The sequence below is a fragment of the Lepidothrix coronata genome, unplaced genomic scaffold, assembly GCF_001604755.1.
Source record: "Lepidothrix coronata isolate B3197 unplaced genomic scaffold, Lepidothrix_coronata-1.0 Scaffold22, whole genome shotgun sequence".
In the NCBI taxonomy this organism is placed as follows: domain Eukaryota; kingdom Metazoa; phylum Chordata; class Aves; order Passeriformes; family Pipridae; genus Lepidothrix; species Lepidothrix coronata.
Genome location: NW_016690202.1, coordinates 942108 through 964209, shown reverse-complemented (window position 1 = coordinate 964209; position 22102 = coordinate 942108). Strand labels below are relative to the sequence as shown.

The 22102-nt window shown below is 40.2% G+C and overlaps 1 protein-coding gene across 1 annotated transcript; it reads right to left on the bottom strand.

Moving 5' to 3' along the window:
* Window positions 1-77: 77 nt before the first annotated feature.
* On the bottom strand, window positions 78-21592 carry SLC30A5 (solute carrier family 30 member 5). The gene is made up of 16 exons (XM_017808278.1): window positions 21350-21592; window positions 21058-21180; window positions 18561-18627; window positions 17592-17677; window positions 16086-16173; window positions 14260-14347; window positions 12588-12664; window positions 11251-11421; window positions 10326-10614; window positions 9758-9966; window positions 8531-8688; window positions 7785-7914; window positions 5806-6031; window positions 4234-4460; window positions 2264-2392; window positions 78-519 (listed from the first exon to the last, which is right to left on the bottom strand). Exons 1-16 carry the CDS (start codon window positions 21421-21423, stop codon window positions 349-351), a joined length of 2313 nt encoding a protein of 770 aa, XP_017663767.1. The 5' UTR covers window positions 21424-21592; the 3' UTR covers window positions 78-348.
* Between the last annotated feature and the right edge of the window lie 510 nt (window positions 21593-22102).

Below are 22102 nucleotides of genomic sequence, written 5' to 3'. Positions count from 1 at the left end.
TATTTCCATTTCCAATTGCTAACAAAATACAATACCAATGTTCCACATTTAAGAGAAAGTATGGAATATATCCGTGCTCATCTAGAAGTTGCAAGACTTCTGTTTAATAAACTCCAAGTACAGTATTTAAGATTTCAATTATTTTCATATATACAGCAAATATTCAAGTCCTTATTTCCTTTATAAAAGCATTTTGATCCAATTAAGAAAGACAGTATGCTTAAAAAAATTCAAATATATAGTACATTTGTTCCTGTACATGTATGTTCAAGATTTCCTGGCAAAAATACAAATATGGAATCTAATAGCTTCACCATTTACACCTCCTGTGGTGAACACAACTTTGTATCACATGATGTAAGTACCATCTTTGTAGTATTTCATGGATTCTAGTTGCTGAGTCATTGCAAGAACATCCTGAAATCCTGTACTGAGTCCGGACATGTGTTGAAAATAAGCCTCCTTCTCCACTTGGACAGTTAAGTTGTTTACACCAGCATCTTTCAGAATTGCTGTGACCTGAACAGAACAGTATAGTTAACATTAGTATTACACTTCATACATATCTCACAGTAACTTGCAGTGTTCTGGCTCCGAAATGCTGTACAGGAAAAAAAACTCTATCATAATCATTACTTCAGCAAAGCCTTTGACAGCATCTTCCATATCGTGCTCCTGGAAAAGGTAGCAGGCAGCCCATGGCTTGGACAGTTGCACTCTCTGCTGGGCTAAGAACTGGCTGGAGGGCCGGGCCCAGAGAGTGGTGGTGAACGGGGCTGCATCCAGTTGGCAGCCGGTCACTAGTGGTGTCCCCCAGGGATCGGTGTTGGGTCCAGTTCTGTTTAATATCTTTATTGATGATTTAGATGAGGGGATTGAGTGTACCATTAGCAAACTTAGAGATGACAGCAAGTTGGGGGGGAGTGTTGATCTGCTGGAAGGCAGGAGGGTTCTGCAGAGGGACCTGGACAGTCTGGATAAATGGGCTGAATCCAATGGGGTGTGGGGTTTAACAAGGCCAAGTGGAGGGTCCTGCACTTTGGCCACAACAACCCCATGCAGTGCTACAGGCTGGGGGCAGAGTGGCTGGAGAGCAGCCAGGCAGAAAGAGACCTTTGGGTTCTGACGGTGGGAAGCTAAACATGAGCCAGCAGTGTGCCCAGATGGCCACAAAGGCCAATGGCATCCTGGCCTCTATCAGGAATACTGTGGCCAGCAGGACCAGTGAAGTGATTGTTCCCCTGTTCTCAGCACTGGTTAGGCCGCACCTCAAATCTTGTGTCCAGTTCTGGGCCCCTCAGTTTAGGAAGGACATTGAGGTGCTGGACTGTGGTCCAATGAAGGGCAATGAGGCTGGTGGAGGGACTGGAACACAAGTCCTTTGAAGAGTGGTGGAGGGAGCTGGGGTTGTTTAGCTTGGGGAAGAGGAGGCTCAGGGGAGAACTCATCACTCTCTACAACTCCCCGAAAGGAGGTTGTAGCCAGGTGAGTATCAGTCTCTTCTCCGAGGCAACCAGCAGTAGGACAAGAGGGCACAGTTCTAAGCTGTGCCAGGGGAGATTTAGTTTAGACATTAGGAAGAAGTTCTTTAGAGAGAGACTGGGCATTGGAGCGGGCTGCCCAGGGAGGTGGTGGAGTCACTGTCCCTGGAAGTATTTAGGAAGAGACTGGATGTGGCAGTTAGTGCCATGGTCTAGTAGACAAGATGGTGTTAGGTCAGAGGTTGGACTGAGAGGTGTTTTCCAACCTAGCTGATTCTGTGATTCTGTGTGATAATGAAGAATTCAGTTTTCTGGAAAGCAAAGACTAGCTTCAGAGGGTATGGCTTTGCAACTTCTGCACAGCGGATAATTCTTAGTGTCTTGCATAAGGAAATAGGTATCTTTTGAAGGAAAAGAAAAACCCAAGGCAGATAGGTAGTGGTAATGCAATTATAAAATCATGATTAGCATCCAGATATCCCTACTGTTTACTGCCTGTTTTGCAGGCCTGTTTTTCCACGACCCCTTCTTTTCTCCGAGTAGATGTAGTGCCACTTTCAAAAGTGAGTGTTCAGGCAGATGTTCTAGCAAACAACTCCTTATGTAGCTGATTCCAAGCTAGCAGGCAAGGGGCAGTACAGTGTTAGAGACCAGCTCTGAGACATTAATGGATAGCTACAAAAAAAAAATCACACATGGCAGCTTTAACTTCAGTCTATGACTGAAAAAGGACTACTGAGTAGGAAATTAAGAGACTAGAGTCCAAAAATTTTGCACCTTACCTGCTGTACAATTCTCTGTTCCATCACATCCGATACCACTTGGACATGTATTGTGCCTGCCACAACACTTGCAGAGTGACACCAAAAATGAGGATCTCTGTAGGATATGACTCCCTCTATTTTTTGAATCTGAAAAGAAATTACATTAGCAACAATTAAGATATCATTTTAAAATTGTGTATGTGATATTGGTGGATAATATTTCACATGGAAACAAAGCTGTGTAGCATAGCAGCTTTCCAACTAAGCCATATTCATAAATATCTAGTACTGAAAGGTCACCTTGCTACTACTGTCCAATACTGGAGGGTAAAAGTCAAACTAAATGAAAACCCCAGAAGAGCACAACGCTAAACAAGATGAGAAAAAAACCCAAACCATATTTAGTGTACACATCACAGGAACATACATGGACAGACTAACCTGAATGCGAGTTGGGCATCTACCATTTCTAGGGCACCTGTTACCTCACTATTTAGCAGCTATTTAGTTACCACAGTTACTTAATTCAGACATAAATTCTTTCTGCAATTTATAATTTTTCAAACTGATCTTTGTTCTGAGTCTGACTGGGATGGTTTTTCAAGGCAGCTGGTAAGGCACTGTGTTTTGGATTTCTGCCTACAACCCTTTTGATAACACACAAATATTTTGGATATTGCTGAACTGTCGAGTCTTTTGTACTGGGCACCGTCAAGGTCTTCTAGTTTTCTCTCTGCCTTTGCCTGATGCGTAGGCTGTGGGTGAGCAAGAAACAGGGAGGGGACACAGCCAGGGCAACTGATCCAAGTTGTTTAGAGGGATATTGCATGCCATATAATGCCATGCTCAGCAGTAAAAACTGGGGCAGAGGATGAAGAGGGGATTCTGACTTCCAAGGTGGCTGTTACTTGAGACTGCTTGGATACTGGCCTCCTTGTGGGAGGTGGTGCATTGCACTTTTCCCTTCCTCTACCTGTTAAATTACATTGTTTCCAGAGTTTTCTTGCTTATGCTCCCCTGTCGCACTGGCAGTGGTGGTGCTGGTAAAGGAGGAGAGTGAGCAAGTGGCTTGTAGGGATGCCTGGCTGCTAGCTGGGGTCAACTATTGTTTTATCATGACGTATTTTTTAAAATGCTTTTCCTATTACCTTTTAATGAATTGCTCTTTGATTGTTTTCAAAAAGTGCCTTCTTTTTCCCCAGCCTCCCAGAATTACTTCCCTCATCAAAAAGTGAAACCACTCTCTGCAGCTCACTTTCGTGTCACTACAGAAGTCTCTCCCAGACAAGTTCCATCTGTCCTTTTCTTTCTCATGTAGAAAAGAACACATTTCCCCCTCTAATAACTGACAGGACACATTCAGGATAGTCTTCCTTGAAGCCTCTAGTTGATGGTATTGTCAAAGCACTTTTAACTCTTTGTTTTACAGAGAGGAGTTCTCTACACTGAGGTCCACACTATATTCTGGGCAGAAACTTAAAATAAGCCAACAGCAAAGACCAAGTACAGCTTCAAAGCGGACAGAAAAAAAACTAACTAGAATGAGAAAGTAATTAGAAAAAACAGTTTAACTTTTGCCATCTCACCTAATGTGAACCAGTGTGCCCTTCGTGATATGGACAAATTAGAAAATCTGAAATTACAGGCTCATGATATAATCCTGTAGTCTGAACTGTTTGCTGCAAGCTTCAGGGAACTGCCATGTTACTACTAAATACGTTTCCCACACTGTTACCATACTTGTCTTACATCATACCCATAAAAAGCTACCCATAAAAGCAAAAAGCAGTGCAAGTCTTTTTAGCTGCAAAACAACTTTTATCAGTAGAACTACTAGTCCTGTCACATCTCTGCAAAATAGATTTTAAACAACTTGAGACATGAAGCTAAGACAATGGAAACTGTCAGATTGAACTACTTGAGTTGAATAATTATTAAAAACAGTTACAGTTTTGTATGTTTGTATACGAAAACATTTAGAATTGTACCTTTTCTAAAGCAGCATGCAGATCTTTCTCCTGTTCCGGAGGTATCCTCAACAAAAGCACTTGACAGGCATCTTTCAATAGTGGGATAACACTAAGAAAAATCAATGTAGCAATAAAGAGAGAGCAGAGTGGATCAGCAATGAGCCATCCAAATTGCTGAATAAATATCGTGGACACAATAACACCAACACTGCCAAGAGTGTCTGCTAACACATGCAGAAATACACCTGAAAACAAAATAAATGGAGTGATTAACAGTTCTGTCTAAAGTGTATTTATATGTTCAATAGGAAAAACACAGTAAAGCTTATTAAATATCTCAAGCTAAACCAAATATCCTCTGCCTAACCTGGGGCAAAATACACAAAACATTTAGCTTTTCTAATGTTTAATTATAAATTATCATAAAACCAATTTTTACTCTATAGGTCAATGATCTAGGCAGGCATCCACAGATTTAACTAAATGTCTTTAAATTGTTAGTGGGATCATTTAACTCTCTACAGAGGGATCTATTGATCCTTAACCAGGAATAAAAAGATCAGTGGACACGTACTGACTTGTTAATATGGACATATATTAACATATTGTTCAGTTTTTGAAAGCCAATTTTGCTCCAGTTTTACAAGAACATTGTCTTTTTGCTACTGGTAGGAATTTTATATTTTATACTGCTTTCATTGTGGGTTCATTCTCAAGGTACACTCAATGGGCATAGAAAAATACCCTCTAAGCATTTGTAAGATTAGTGCTAGTTAAGTGTTAGAATTGTAAAGAATACTAAAACATGAGTATGGGCAGACTTCACAAAAATGGCAGACATAATGAGTATGAATAACCAGGATAATCAACTGAATTAGGACATAAAATAACCAATAAAATATGAGACTATGACACATCCTGACAATCTAACACAAAACCCATAATTCCTTTATATATTTTTTTTTTCTTATAAGCCAGACAGTTGGCAAATAACTACTTTCTAACTACTAGGGAAAAAATTCTATGTTGAAGTTTTATATATATTGCCATCTCTGTTAGCTTATGATTTCAGATTTGAAAGTTTTGTATTTACCACCTTATCTTCTGAGTCACAAATAAAAAATCACAATAGTCTAGACTCCTGGTCTGCATTTGTTCTCCTGCTTCTTACTCCCTCCCCAGTGTTTTTACTACCAGCTGCCACATGATATCTACAAACATGGTAGTACCTTTATAGACAGAGATTTGGTACTTCCATTTCCAGGTTGAACTTAGAAACAAGGACTTAAAGCTTATAGAATAAAGTTTACAATGGCCATCTACTAATGTTGGTGAAGACTGTAGATTACTGCTTTTTATTGGTCCTTTGGTATTGACCACATCTAAGAAAGCTACGAAAAGAAACATTTCAAGTTACGTTTCTTTAAGTTAAATTCATAAACGCTTTGAGCAATTCCTGTCTACCACATCTAAAGGCTGTCAGATCGCTCCTGGAGAGTTCCTGATGCACAGTACTGGGTATGATTCTGAAAATCTTCAAAGTCTGCTGGAAATCACATACATCTTTATGATTCAACAATCTGTACTTGCCTCTCATGTTGGTATTCATGCCTCCTCCAGAAGACCCATGGGAATGTCCATGGCTGTGCCCATGATCACTGTGGGAATGGCTGTGCCCATGGCTGTGACTGTGCCCGTGGTGAGAATGGCTGTGATCATGGGAGTGACAGCCTCCCCGAGAGGCTCCATGGGAGTGCGCGTGGCTAAAGGCACAGATACCAACAAGGTTTACGATCAGCCCTCCGACAGAGACTGGCTGTGAGAGGGAAAAAAGTCTTTAACTTCACTGCATCCTCCCAGGCAATCGAATTTGTTTTCTAGTGGAAGCATTGACAGCAACACAAGAGTTATTCTAATATGAATCCCTCATCATATTCCTTTCACTATACAACCTGGTTTCAAAGAAGTTTTCTTCCTCTTGCAAAAAAATCCACTTCCCACTAACCCTCCAAAAAAACCCCACCCAAACCCCACCACTTAAATGCAAAACCTAGTATTCACAGATCAAGACCAGATAACAAATTTTGTTTAAGAAAGGCTGATCAATTTTATTTCCTTTCAAAAAGAGATACGGTGGTTTGAATATAAGCTATCCCTTGCTTTCACTCCCCCCCCCCCAAAAGAAACTTTCATATTTTATCTAGGACATACATAATTTGTACTTAAGACAGCAACTAGTGCTTTATTGGTTGAATGTGGTTGAATTGTGCTTTTTATCTGCTTGCTTATTTTTCTATTCTTCTCTTGAAAATCTAGCAAAGCAGGAAGAGTAATTCCAGCTAATGAAGTAATTAAACAAGTCCTGCTTAGAGGTTAGTAGACCTTTCCTTGGCTATGCAGACTATGCTCATGTTGAGAGGGTAACACCTTCCACTCCCAAGAAACAGGATCAGTAGTGAAAATGGACCAAATGTTGAAGATCAAAATGAAAGCAGAAATAAAAATCAAGCCTTGATTTCAGCAACACACATTTATTTTTGTGCCTACAAAAAAAATCTTTCTCTTTGTTACAGAAGAATGCAGGAGAGCAAAAATTCTTGTGTATGTGGGAGAGCAAACAAGTGAAGCTGGATATGCAGTCAATAAAGGCTTAGATATGCAGAATTCCATAATAAAAATAATTTGAAGAAAATGAACTACTGTATTAGAAAGAAAGGGATGCTATCTTGAAAAATTAAGAGGGGAGCCCCTGAAGAAGCTGTGGAAGGTAGAGAGACACAGGTATAGTTAAGATTATCTATGCAGATCATCATAATTGCCATAGTAGCACAATCTGCATAATATTATGGATTCTGGCCCATTTTTGAGGTTTCTCTTAGAGTTTCTAAGCTCTTAGTCTAGTATTTTAAAATCTTTTCTGTAATAACTGACATTGGTATACATAACTGCAGAACCAAATTTAGTCTGGTACAGACTATTTCCTTACTGCATTTTATTGTAGAAAGACCATCTTCTAAAAAGATTAGAGCTCCAACATCACTTAACTGTTATAATAAAATTACATTCAACCCTATATATTTTCATATTTTAAAATTAGATGTAGTTCGCACTTTAAAATTATAATCTGTTAAAAAGTCAAGGCACAGTTCAGATCCCTTGAGTATGCAATTTTGATAGAATCATAGAATGGTTTGGGTTGGAAGGGACCTTAAAGACCATCTATTTCCAACCCCCTTCCACGGGCAGGGACACCTTTCACTAGATCAGGTTGCTCAATGCCCCATCTGGCCTGGCCTTGAACTCTTCCAGGGATGGGGCATCCAGAACTTCTCTGGGCAACCTGTGCCAGTGCCTCACCACCCTCAAAGTAAAGAATTTCTTCCTATTCTGATTCAGTTTAAAGCCATTCCCCCTTTTCCTGTCATTCTATGCTTAGGTAAAAAGTCCCTCTACAGTTCTCTTGTTGGCTCCTTTAAGTCCCCAGAAGGACTCAGTAAGGTCACTCTGGAGACAAACATAAATGAACCATTAACTGCAAAACTACATTTAAACAGAGTGAGAAAACTTACAGTTAGCATGTTTGTATCTATGTCTGGAGGATCCACCAGTCTAGTCACCGATTCCATGAAGACAAAGAAAGCAATCACCATCAGAAAGAGGCCATTAATAAATCCAGAGAGAATTTCTACACGTCCATACCTGAAAGTAAACATAGGTACTTTTTAGAGTAAAGAATGGGTATTCCGAACAAATCTCAGTTATAATAAATAAAATTATGATATATTTAATACAGGATTATGATAGCTATGATATTTTTCTCCATGCCACAAAATCATTCCTCAATTTCTGAGTTTTTTATTTCTAACCAAGAGGTTACCAGTTTGCAACTGTCCAAACTCCAATGGAATAAAGCACTATTAATGTAAGTATTTTTCATATATGATGCCCATTTGTGGCTTCAAATTGCTAAACTGCTATGCAACCATATAAAGCTTGATTATTTCAGCAGAATCTAAATCCTTAGCTGAACACTGACTTTTAACATATATTTTTGTTTGACATACATGCATATAAAGAATGAGGTAATTCCTAAATAATATTCACAACTTGTAGAGATAAATGAAAATTACATGAAAATAAACATTGTTTACAGGGGTAAGAAGAGAACAGCATGAGCCCAAGTGGAAGAGAAGAGATACAGCAAAAAAACCATAGAAGCACGCACTAGTAAAACATCCCAAACATGGCGGGGCATTTTGAAAATGAGCAAGGAAAGTAAGTTGCAAATAGTCCTTAAAGAACCCAATGCACATACCCATAGGAAAATATGCGAGTTGCTTTCCATCTTGTCATCAGAGCTGCAAAAAGCCCCATCACTAATGCAGAACAATCAAAAAGCATATGAAATCCATCAGAAATAAGGCCAAGGCTATTGGTCCATACTCCATAAAAAAGCTCCACAAAAGTGAAAGCCTAAAACAAAACAGAGTTTGAATTTTTCCTCAAATATTAACTTGTATATTAATGTTTTGGTAGCTAGCAGGAAATTCTTTTCATAGAACACTCAATATTTTTCAGTAGTATTGTTCAAAGTATTTCTAGATCATTTTTTCTCTCCTCCAGTGAAATAAAAGTGATACATTCCAACTCTATGAAGACACATTTTTGAATCTACCCTCCTTAAAGCCTTACACTTTAGAAAACAACCCTCTGAAATTTAAGTTTTCATTTAGAATTTTAAACTGATGTTCCGCAGATAAAATTTTAAGCATTTTGCCATTAAACAGTGTAAGAGGTCTGATCTGATATATTATTAGTGTAAAAGCCATGCTGTCTATAAATCTGTTACGTAAACATTTTCTTCACCAGTTGACCGTTAAATCTTAGGAATTAGTTTTGAGAAGGGTACACATGGAAACAATTTTAATACATACTTTCCTTGAACAATTTACTGTGACTAATATGTCTGCCTAAAAACTTTTTTCCTATCTTTCGTATTCCATAATGGAACGCCATAAAATTATAATGGATGCTTCAGGTTTCTCCCCTTATTTTCTTGGAAACTGGCTAAGAATGAAGAGAGATCTCTGCAAATGAGGTTCCATCAATATTGCTTACTGCATTATCTTTACCTATTTGATAAAGAGAGAAACTAGAAATAAAACCAGACTACTCCAAAATTACACTAATCAATCCCACACATTCTGTTTTGTTGTGTCCATCCTTAAAGGTCTTATCAGTTTCAGCTTACCTGCTGGCAACACTGAGGTGTGCTAAACACACGGTCAGACAAGTATTTAGTTAGTTGTGTAACAGTTACACATAGAACCAGTGCTGCCTGGGATAACAAATCAAAGTAACCTGCCCCTTACCATAAGATTAGTATAAGAATCTTTTATTTTAACATACCATCTAATTAAACTACTCTGTCGAAGTCTCTTTAAAAACAATCAATTATGGAAACCTTTCAAATAACAACTCTTCTTTCTATATTATGTATGCCCTACTATGATTGGGTTTGAAGAAAAGACCGTGCACTTACCAGATTTAGGCACAAGAAATAGAAGATCTGCCTAGAATCATACTCCTCGAGAATTTGTTTCAGTGACTCCTTAATAAACCGGGGCAATGACTGAGAGCTCTGCTGTAATGCATCACCCATGAAGTTATAGAGAGGAGTGCCTTCAGGGGAATAGCCAATAAGGGTACCCTTCTGCCCCTTCCTGGAGGGGGAGGACAGGATATTGGCAGCTGCAAGGAAAGCATTGAAGTGTTTGTTGCCGTTTCCAAGATTTACAGCTTTTTTATAATTTGTTGAATCAGTAATCAAAGTCTGTATAAAATTTGCAGGCAGCAAAGTGACTGTCAACTTCATCTTGAGGTTTATCATTAGATTTCATTGCTATGTAAGATTAGATCAGCACTTCCACAACAGATCTATTACCTTCTCTTTTTTTCATTGACAGACAATAAAAGAGCAAAATTTTACAGGCCCTCTTATTAAAGAATCCATAAAAGCTCATCCAAAAGACTTCTGCACACCTTAATTTTCTGACTGGCTTCCCAGTCATAAGGACAACATTTATTGCAGTTTAGATAGGAATACCTACATAAAATGAAGAAGACAGCACTCACTACCACCCCTCCAGAAAGAACATGCTCTGTGCTTTCATGGTGTGGTGGCTTGTTCATAGCTCGAAGCTGGTCTGTTATTGGATGTGTCCAAAAGTTTCCAAAAAGCAATGCACTAATGAAAGTAAGAAAGGATCCGTATCGAGCACATGTGGAACCTTCCATCTTCACAGAACATATGGACTCCACGTAGAAATCCAGGATCACAACAAAAAAGATGACTGTTATGAAAGGCATGATGAGAGAAGACCAAGACTCTACTTTACTCTGCAACAAAAAATAAAGTTCAAACAGGACTGCTCACCTTTTGATGTGATTGTATATACAGCATTACATGTAGTTCACTTGAATTACAAATGTTTTCAGTAATCTATCAAAACATAAATACTTCTATACTTTCAATTTATCATATAAAACCAACATCTCAGATACAGAAAGACACATATATCTAAAATGCATGACAGTACCTTATTTTAAATACTTTCATACGTTCTTAAAAGCAACGCCACATGCAACACCATGTTTGTAATGGTCTACTCTGCCTATGCATGTGGGCATAAAGAACATGTTTTTAAAACACAATAAATAATCTACTCCCTAGGGATAAAAGAGTCCTGTATTTATATAGTTGTTAATACTTGAGCAATATTTCTAGACAAACCCAAGATATAATATCTGAGCTAGAAGGATGAAATAAAGTTATCACACAAAAGAGGAAATTAAGGTATCACACAGATAAAAATCAAAATATAGAAGGAAACACAAAGAAAAAATTTCAAATGGAGCTTACTACAAAAAAACCCCATGAACTTCGGTAATTTTAAAGATATTTTAAAGAAAATATTTAAATTTCACTTGTCAAGCATTACAAAAAATGATTTATCTTTGTACTTGTTATCTTACCTCTGTTGTCAAAGACAGGATAATGACCCATGGGCATAACAGAAGGACAGAAACTAAATGAGACAAAGCTTGAAGACGCTTGGCTCCACCTACATCTACAGATAGTTTTCGGGAAGCCATGTGAAAACCAACCTTACAGCACAATGCCAGTACCAGAAGCAGTACTCCGCCCTGGAAACATAAGGGGAAACTGTTAGCATTTCTGAAGACCCAAAACCCCCATTCCAAACACAGTGGCACTTACACGGAGAAAAGATTAATGTGCTTTCCTTAACTTGGCAATAAAAGCTAAAGATGGGATATTTCCCGTAATTGTTGCTTAGTTAAAAACAGTAACATGGTTATACCTTAGCATTATTCACAACAGCCTAATATGACTTGAATTTTAAAACTCTCAGTAGTGTTAGTTGTCATACAACAGCAGTGAAATGGTAACAAACAGCATATGAGGAAAACGAAAAATCTCACAAAGCTTGTTTTCCCATCTTCCATTATTAAAAACATGTTGAAAGCATACATAAACCCCCAAAGGTTCACATCACCTTGACCTCTAAGCCTTTCATAACCTTTCATCTACTTACCTTTAATCACACCTTATCATATTTCTCCACATTATTTTCTTTCAAAATTGTTCTACAAATTAGTCACAAGATACACACACAGCATCTTATCTCCCTCAGATCACACTTGCTTTTGTGCACCATTAACCAGTCTAATATTTATTTTTATATTAATACTTTCTCAGCTGCTCTGTATTTTTTTCTTGTTTTAGTCCTCACTGCAGCCACTTTAGCAGCAAGACTAAGCTAACACAACAACTCAATCAAGTGGATCAACCCTGTACAGTATGATTACGATACTCAGCTAGTCATATCACCAACTACAACGGGACTATGCTGCTGAGAAGTATCAACATCTGTGTCTTCAAGTACAAATCTAATGTAAAGGAAAGACTGGGGAAAGATAAAGAAGCAGCAACAAAACACAGACTCCAAAAGTGAGTAAGAAATGGTTTGTATGCAAAGCATTATGAACATCCAGAACACTGATGACAGAATACTTCATGATAATTTTAATGAGACTTTTTAGGTTATGCATTACAGCAAAGTCCTTATCAGCTACAGAGGTTGAACATTGTACAGTTTGGTTTGCTGTATTGAAGCTGCTCAAACTCCTATCAAGATGTAAAAATTCCAGTGCTAGTTCAGTTCCAATATGGGGGGGGAGGGATGCTCAAATTTTGGGTTTGATTTAGGCTTGGATTAGCTCTGAGCTGGTGAAATTCTTACCTACAAAACTTAGATAAATATTAACCTTCTACAATACAAGTTATTTACCTTGTGATCTGCAACACCCAGGAAAGCAATGATTGTATAGAGAACATGGGTAAGAGCACTGTCATGATGCCCCTCAGCTAAATTAAAAAAAATTAAGGAAGAGTTTCATTTGATGATTTTGTTTTAAACCAAAGAACAGGCAAAAGTAGCAAAAGACCACAGAACGCAGAAGTAAGCAAACTGAGCTTTAAGGTGTGTTGGCACATGGAGGAAAGACAGCAGATCAGGCTCAGCCCTCAGCATGCGTTTGTGAAAGGCATGTCCCGATTGACCCACCTGATCTTCTGTGACAGGATTACCTGCCTAGTGAATGAGGGAAATGCTGTGGAAGTTGTCTGCATGGACTTTAGTAAAGCCTTTGACACTGTTTCTTACAGCATTTTCCCAGAGAAACCAGCTGCTCATAACTTGGATGAGTGCACTGTTCCCTGGGTAGAAAAGCTGTCTGGATAGTTGGACCCAGAGAGTGGTGGTGAATGGAGTCACATTCAGCTGGCATTCCATCACCAGTGGGGTTTCTCAGGGCTCAGCATTGGGGCCAGTCCTGTTTAATATCTTTATCAGTGATCTGGATGAGGGGATGGAATGCACCCTCAGCCAGTTTGCAGGTGACAGCAAGCTGGGTGGGAATCTGATTTGCTGGAGGTTGGGAAGGCTCTGCAGAGGGATCTGGACAGGCTGGATCCCTGGGTCGAGGCCAACAGTACGAGGCTCAACAATGCCCAGCGGCGGGTTCTGCCCTTGTGTCACCACAACCCCAGGCAGTGCTACAGGCTTGCAAAAGAGTGGATGGAAAACTGGGGGTGCTGTTGGGACAGTGGCTAAACATGAGCCAGCAGTGTGCCCAGGTGGCATCTTGGCTTTTACCAGCAACAGCGTGGCCAGCAGGACCAGTGATTATCAGCGCTGGTGAGGCCACACCTCAAATCCTGCATTCAGGTTTGGGTACCTCACTACAAGAAGGACATTGAGGTGCTGGAGCATGTCCAGAGAAGGGCAATGGAGCTGGTGACCATGTGTGAGGAACAGCTGAGGGTGTTTAGTCTGGAGAAAAGAAGGCTTATCATTCTCTACAACTACCTGAAAGGAGTTTGTAACAACATCAGTTTTTTCTCTCAAGTAAAAGGAGAAAGGACAAGAAGAAATGGACTCAAGTAGCACCAGGGAAGACTAAGACTGAATATTAGGAAGAATTTCTTCATGGAAAGGATTGTCAAGCATTGGAACAGGCTGAGTCACCATCCCTGGAGGTAAGGTATTTAAGAGACATGTAGATGTGGCACTTAGGGACATGGTTTAGTGGTGGGCTTGGCAGTGCTGGGTTAATGGTTGGACTTGATGATCTTAAGGGTCTTTCTTAAGGTCCCTCCTTACTCAGGCCTTTCTATGAATCAACTCACTGAAAAACCAAGTGAATTAACCAATAAGGTTCCAGAATATAGCGTTTGCAACGGTAATTTCATGTTTTTAACCTTCTTTTGTAAAATTTATTATTTTTACTGCCCATCGTTAGATGTACTATTTTTTGTCAGTACACTATGATGAGATGGTCAATTGAAAACTTTCTTCAGGATCGCTTCAAATTATAATTTAATTCAGTATACTCAATTTCACATTCTCTCTGCTCCAGTAATAACAGTCACTTGCTCTTACACATAGCAATAAAGGATACGATGTTCTGCTATTTTAGCCATGAGGTCATCATTATCAAAAAGTAGTAAGCAGATGACAGCTATGATGAAAAATGCAGCACCTCTTGTCTGTAAAAAAACCCAAACAACAAACAGCTAATCAACGAAAAACCCCAAATATTTTTATAATAGATTACTATTTTTATAACAGATTACTATTAAAAAAATCCTGAAAATCAGTCCCCTCCCTCCCTGCTTCATGATCATTGTAAGCACACTTCAGTAAGAAAAACATGAATGAAACACCCATTTTTTTAAGAAAGTGATCTTGACGATATAATTTCACATTTTTTTCTGGTTTTCAGATTTATGAGATAACTCAGGACACATCACCACTGTAGCAGGCTAGAAGCCTGTATCTTACAAACTTCAAGTGTGATTACTTTCTTCTTCATGGTGTGTTTCTGCCTATGAGAATGCACTGCTACTTCAGCGTGATGATTTAATACTTTGTAACATCAATGAGCTATAAACAACATCTGGTGGACAAAATGCCAAATTTTGTCCTAGGGGAGGAAAAGGCTAGAGAACTATGCAAAGGCTATGAGAAAGAACAGCTCTGCAGTACTTTTGTGGGGAAAGGGCAGAAGAAGCCATGAAATCCCAGCTAGCAGAGCTCTCACCACCCAGACTTAAGCCACTGGAATTTTGTTATTCATCATTTTGGAAAGACAATGAACTCTACATCTGAAAAATACTACCACAATTAAATTTTTGAAGACAAATAGAGCCATCATATTCTTGTTTCAGAAAGTCAGCTGACCAGTTCACTTCATTAAGCTGAAATGATTCAGAGGACAGGGTCATGGCTCTCTTGTTTCTGCTGCCGTAAGCCATGCAGCTGAATTGCCAAACATGACCCACTAAGATACAGACTGACAAAGAACCTCTCTGAAGCTCTTACCTCTACTCTTTGGGTGGCTGACTAGAAAAAATAATATGTCTTCTAGATGAAGATCTTCATGCTGCATGCCCTAAGATTCTCAGTTTGAGGGGGGTATGCATAGCCTGTTGGAGCAGATGACTCTGCTATTCACTCTAAGGCCAGCTTAAAAGTGCTTAGGGGACTCCAGTGCAGCTTTGAGACAGAGATTTCAGAACTCCCAGCCTGAGGTGGCATCAAAGTGAAACTTCTCTTACACAGCAAGTCCTCTAGCCTCAGATATATGACAGTAGGTATCCTCCTCCAACTCTTATTGGTTTTGAGTGGAAGTGGACAAGAATACTAGGTGTTGAGATAAGCTCATTCCATTTAGGAGTAATTAGGCACATTTAGAGCACACCTTGCAAAAGTGAGTGTAATGGGACTTAAAGGATATCTCAAGTAGAGGTCTCTGATTCAGGGAAAGACTGGGCCCAAATATTCAGCACATACAGGATCAGGCAGACATGAAAGTACTTACAGAACTTTTTGGCAGAAACAAAACAGATTATGTGAAAAGCTAAACACATTGAAGAGTATAGGCCAGCCACTGGAGACTGTGTTGCTGGACTTCAGTGTGTAAGGGTGAGGACCATTACACGAACATATGTCCTTTCGTCATTTTGAACCCAAAATCCCATTACAAAGAATGCTGAAGTGAAAAAATAATTTTCAAGGTTCTTTTCTGCCTACAAACAGAAAAACTTCTCAGGTATCTGCTACAGAGCACACACAGCTTCACCCACTGTTTCTCTCAATTTCACCACTAATTAAACTAAAAAAAGCACACTTTCTACGAACATAGATCCAAAACACAGTTGAAGAAGCATTTGAATTTATAGCATTCAGTATCTTCAACAATTGGTAAAATAGATTTTTAAATACCTTTGCTGGTCCTCCACCTGAGCTTGTGAACAAGACACTAAAGAGTGACAGCACAACCAAATCACTGTGCTCAAACAGCAACAATGTCCTATAAAAAAGTGAAATAAAACACCTAAGTCCATTTACAATGAGTTTATCTCACAACCTTGATATATACTATTTCAGCTAAAATTAATGACACACCAAAGATTTATCCTGTGATTTCAACAGCAAGTTTAAACAATTCAAAAGGATAAATGCAAATCTATTTGCCTTCACCAGCAGACAGATCTAGCTGCAGACAGCCAGACATATCAAAAAATGAGGACTTCCTAGCTCAAGGAACAGACTAAAATTATTCATGTATAGATAACTTTAAACTGTACTTTCTTCTAGCAACACAACAAGACACTTAACTTGCTCAAGATGGAAGTATTATTCCCATTACAATACCTCCTCTAAACCAGTTGCTGGCTCCTAGAAAAAAAGAGGTCCTGTTCTGTAGTATTACATCCTTCTTATTGAGGTGCTGATGGTCTAGTATTTTATCCCACCTCAGAACCTCTTAATTGCTGAAAATACCAAATTCTAACTTATATCTCCTTCAGACAGCAAAGGCTGACTATAACAAGCTTGTATTGACAGCTTTCACGAGCAGAACATGTAAGTAATCATGGCTGTCAAGTCTACCAAATGCTTTTGCAATCCTCTGGATAGCAATACAACCTGCTAGGACCCATGTTACTGGTTCTGTTTGGGATGAATGCCAGCATCCAGAGAGGCACTAGAGTATTAACTACATTAACATAAATAATCACAGTATTATGACTCTCAGGTATGCATTCTCCTGTGTAGAGGATAAAACTTCACCTTCATAAAATGTATCATTTAAGTCTTTACCTTCCTCTCTCTAATGAAAGATGCTTTCCAATATATTAACCTTAATTTTTGGAAGTCTAATGTTACTCTTTTATAGTTACTCAGTCAGTACTACTAGTGAACAGCACGAGTAATTCTACTCTGAGTGTGTGCACTAATGTTACCCAATTCCAACACAGTCCACATGGCCGACCAGATAAAGCAGTACCCTGCAACAAGTGCATAAATTGATTCTAGTCACCTGCCACAGGAATACCAGCTGCTATCACTAGCTGTCAAGCCATGGACTCCAAAGAGGAAAGTAAGCAACTGGTATTACACTAACGAGACTAGGGAAATTATGAAAACTACAGTCAGTAAAACAGATGGTGACCTTCATGTATCATCATGCGTTTAAGCACTATCAAGAATTTCACTGGCATCTCACCAAAAAATTAGTGAAGAAAATTACCAGTTCTATGGAAATTATATATAGTTTTTCCCAACCACAAAAGAATTCACAGGAAAAAGCATAAGGATTCATTTAAATTTTCAAAAAATACATCAAGTGGCTAGCATCATGGACTGACAAACAGAAAACAAAAAGCAAAGGGGCAAGACAGGGAAGGATGACAATAGAAAAACAATATTTACAGTAGATATATTTACCTCAGTGGTCCACAAAGAGTGAGGCCAAAAAACCACAAGAGTGAAATGATACATCCGACAACAGCATGCTTAAAAATTCTGACCCACTGCAAAGGAAAGGTATTTCCTTATCATTTTCTCCAGTTTCAAAATAAGCACCCCATTACTAGCATTCTTTTAGCACAGTAGCTATAGAAATTGAGGGGAAATCATGTGCTTTGCAACAAGGTAAAGTACCTACGACAAACATCACATCTTCAAAATCCAGAATTTTAAATTTTTTAGCAATAGTAAAACCATACAGGGGCAGATTTTTTGGAACTCAAATGAAAGATGCAATTTATTCCTGTTCACATTTTTAAAATTCAGCCATACATGTCTAATGATGAAAGCAGTTGACACTTGGACCACACTATCCTTCAGATTCTGTCTGCTTAGCACACACACTGGGTTGAGTTTTGCACACACAATTACATAAAACCAAGATGAATAAGAAGCAGGTGAAGAAAATTTATTTCTTACAAATCAGCAGGTTTCAACCTGGGCCTACTCTAACTCCTCAGGATACTGAGAACTCAACAAAGGTCTGAAGAGCAGTTAGATCAGCCCCTCATCACATGCAGAAAGGACTCTTTTGTCATGGGGGACAAGACTAGAGCATTTCAACATTCTGGCAGTCCAGAAATTGCCCTTCTGACTGTCTAAGTCAGCTAAATAGACTAAGCTCTTTTTGAAAATTCCATTCCTCAAAGTAGATGCTTGTATGAAGATAAGGACCAATGTTTTCACTATACTCTCAAAAGGAGCTGACAAAAGCTAAAAATGCTGATGGTTTTTGTGCACTAGACACTGAACTAGTTACACACTTTTAGAAATTGTTAACACATCTTCCAAGTGGAGTAATCTTTGTTCTACTTCCACTTTTGGCAAGAGCCACATAGCCAAGAATATTTACAAAGATGTCAATTGCTATTACATATGTCAACTCACCTGACGCTTGGTCACCACTTTTCCAGATGAAAATGGTTTTTGAAACAAAACCATAAAAAATGCAGACCTGTTAAAAGAAGAAAAGTTTTTGCTATTAGTGTATTAGCTGTCAGCTTTTTATCCAAACTAGCTCTAAATAACTAGGTCTCTCATAGCAGGCTCAGTTTACAAAATGGCTTTCCCTACAATTTTTTCATTAAAAGGCCACGCTGATCACATTCGTTGATTTTGCTTTCCCTGACGCATTACTTGTGTCACATACCAGTACTACAGTGATGACAAGTGAAGTTCAGTTCTGGTCAAGTTTAAATGCAAGTTCTTGAGAGAATTGCTAATGAGAATTGCTATTTTTGATTTACAAAAATCAAAATAACTGATCTCAGAAGTTCTGAGGAGAAATAATACTCTGATTTTTATTATCAAGATAGATACACCCAAAGGTTTACTCATACATAGAATGCTGTATATACAGTCCTGTTAGAAATGGTAAGACACAGAACACAAATTCTTCAACTGGGATCAAAAGTGATGGGGAAAAAAAGACTATGGTGCTCGGGAACATGCAAGAAAGAAGTGCAGATATAGAGACGAATTTGAAACAAAAGAAAAAAATAAAGTTCCAAATACTCCAATTCTGCTAAGTTTATTACATAAATGCTCTTCCACATGGCATCATGTAAACATGAAGCAGGATTCTGTCTGCAAAGGTTGTTTCTTCATATATGCTATCAGTTTCTATACCTTAGCCCTCAATGTGGGAAAATTGCAGTTGAAACTCAAAAGAACTACAGGAATACAAAATATAAAGAAGAAAGCTTATCTTCTACACTCTTGTTAAGAAAATTAAAAAGACATGCCTGAGTGTCCTGGTTTTAGCTAGGATTGAGTTAATATTTTCTTAGTAGCTGCTACAGGGCTGTGTTTTGAATTCAGTATGAGAATAATGTTGATAACATACTAATGTTTTGTCATTACTCAGTAGTGCTTATTCGAAACCAAGGACTTTTCTGTTTCCCATGCTCTGCCAATGAGCAGGTGCATAAGAAGCTGGGAGGAAGCATGGCCAGTAGAGCTGATCCGAACAGGCCAAAGGAATATTCCATAACACAGAACATCACGCTCAGTATATAAACTGGGGGACATACCTAGAGTTGGGGGCTGATCATGGTTTGGGGATGGGCTGGATATTGGTCAGTGCACGGTGAGGAGTTGTACTGTGCATCACTTACTTTTTCTTGCATTTTTTTTCTTCCTTTTATTAATATATATTTTTTCTCTTTTTATATTATTAATAATTTATTAGTTTAAAACTTTCAATTATTAAATTGTTCTTATCTCAACCCACAAGTTTTGCTTTTTCTTTTCCTTCCGATTCTCTTCCCCAGCCCCCTGGGGTGGGGGGAAATGCATGTACAGTTGTGCAGTACTTGGCTGCCAGTCAGAGCAACTGTCACAGCATGACCAATTTTGAAGTAGGAAAAACACTTAAGTTTCCCAAGGGCAGACTGGCCTTACAGAGATATGCGGAAAGGCTAGAGAGCAGGGCAATAACCAATGGTATGAAATTAAAAAGAGCAGGTGCTGGGTTCTCCATCTAGGGTGGGTAACCCTGCATGTATGCACAAACTAGGGGACAACAGGCTGGAGAGCAGCCCTATCAAATGTCTGGGCTGATGGCAAGTTGAATATGAATCAGCAGTGTGCCCTGGCAGCAAAAAAGGTCAGCTGTGCCTTGAGGTGCATTTACAATCAAGCACAGCATCACCAGCTCATTGAGGGAGCTGACTGTCCCACTCTGCACTGCACAGGTGTGGCCTCACCTCAAGTCCTGTGTGCAGTTTTTGGCACTTCTTATAAGAAGGATATCAGACTGTAGGAGTGTGTCTGGAGGAGGTGAAAGGTGATGGTGATGGTCTTGAGGGCAGGAGAAGGAGCAGCTGAGGTTGCTTGGTTTGCTCAGTTTGGAGGAGCCTGAGGGGCGACCTTATTGTGGCCTATAACTGTGGAACAGCAAAGGGGCAGGTGCTGACCTCTCTCTGGTGAACAGTGACAGGGCATGAGATGGAATGAAACTGCACCAGGGAAACTTTGCATTGCATGTTACAAAAAGTTTCTTCACTGAGAAGGTGGCCAGCCATTGGAACAGGCTCCCAGGAAAATGTCCCAGCACCAGGCCTGTCAGAACCGAAGGACAAGATTCTTGGTCATATGGTTTAGTTTTAGGTAGTCTTGTGAGGAGCAGGGAGTTGGACTCAATGATCCTTATGGATCCCTTCCAGCTTGAGACATTCCAAGATACTGAAATTATAGTGAGCAGAGATGTGAAGCAAAAACACTCCTGCGAACAGAGTATTTCTTGGATTCACTGCTATGCCTTCTACTCCTTGAGTATCTAGAACAAAATAATGCAGGATACAAGCTTGATGCTCTCACAAAACACCCCAGACAGAGCACGTTGTAAGGGTAGGGCACAAGGCTGCACCCCGTGCACACTCACCCCAGCTGCACTACGAAGATGAACTGTACGAGGTGGACCGCTTTCAGGATATCATAGGATTCAAACAGGCCCACGGCTTTCAAAACCTTGGTGAAGCACAGCAGCACGATGTACCGCGTCAGCCTGCAGAAGGAAAGAGGCCGGTTCGCACCCGCCGCCGCGCACACGCCGCGACCGCGCGGGCCCGGGGCCCCAGTGGAGGGCGCGACCCCCACCGGCCCTCGGGCGATCCCGCTGCTCCCCTGAGGGAGGGAGCACCCAGCGGAGCGGCCGCTGCCCCCCTCGGCGTTACCGGGCGCTGGGCACATCCACGGGCCCCAGCGCGCCGCCGCCGGCCAGGGCCTGCCCGCCGTACGGCTGCTCCATGGTGGCAAGGAGGGAGCTCCTGCACGGAGCGGCTGCGGGCGCTTAGACGTTCGGGCGCGGCCCGCCTGTCCCGCGCCGGGGACACTTCATCGCCCGCGGGCAGCGCAGCGGGACGAGAACCAGGAACAGGAACCGGGAACAGCAACCGACGGTCGGCGAGCGCCTCCCGCGCGCGTGCGCGAAGCAGTGCGCAGGCGCCCCGGCGGGGGTTGGGGCGAGGCCGGGAGCTGTAGAGGCGGGGCCGGGGTCGGTGGGGCGGGGCCGGGGTCGGTGGGGCGGGGCCGGGGTCGGTGGGGCGGGACCGGCCCGGGGCTCCCTCCCCCCGGGGCGGGAAAGGGGGGTGGAATTCCATACCTTTTTTTTTACTGTTGTTAACCCTGTTTATTTTGTATGATTATGTGCAAAGACCTGCGCCAGGATCGAGCATCAGGAGAGGGTCTCCCTGCCGACGGCTCCAAATATCCAGTTGAAATTAATGGGAGAAATCGAGGTGGAAGGTTAGAAATGTCCATATTGTGAGCTAGCTGCTTTCTTCCAGCTGTATATCAAACTGTCTGGTTTGGGGACATCCCAACAAGTGATTTTGGTACTGATATCTATATGTATATGTAGAGAGAGACATATACTGATATCTTGAAATAATCTCAGCAATGATCAGCTGCATGTTGGATTTCTTTGA

Excerpts from the sequence above, each read along its gene's own strand:
- SLC30A5 (XM_017808278.1), bottom strand. The coding sequence starts at position 21,423 with ATGGAGCAGCCGTACGGCGGGCAGGCCCTGGCCGGCGGCGGCGCGCTG. Across the intron at positions 17,678-18,560 it reads AAGTGGTGACCAAGCGTCAG|TGGGTCAGAATTTTTAAGCA; the intron begins GTGAGTTGACAT and ends TTTCCTTTGCAG. Across the intron at positions 16,174-17,591 it reads ACTCTTTGTGGACCACTGAG|GACATTGTTGCTGTTTGAGC; the intron begins GTAAATATATCT and ends ACTTTTTTATAG.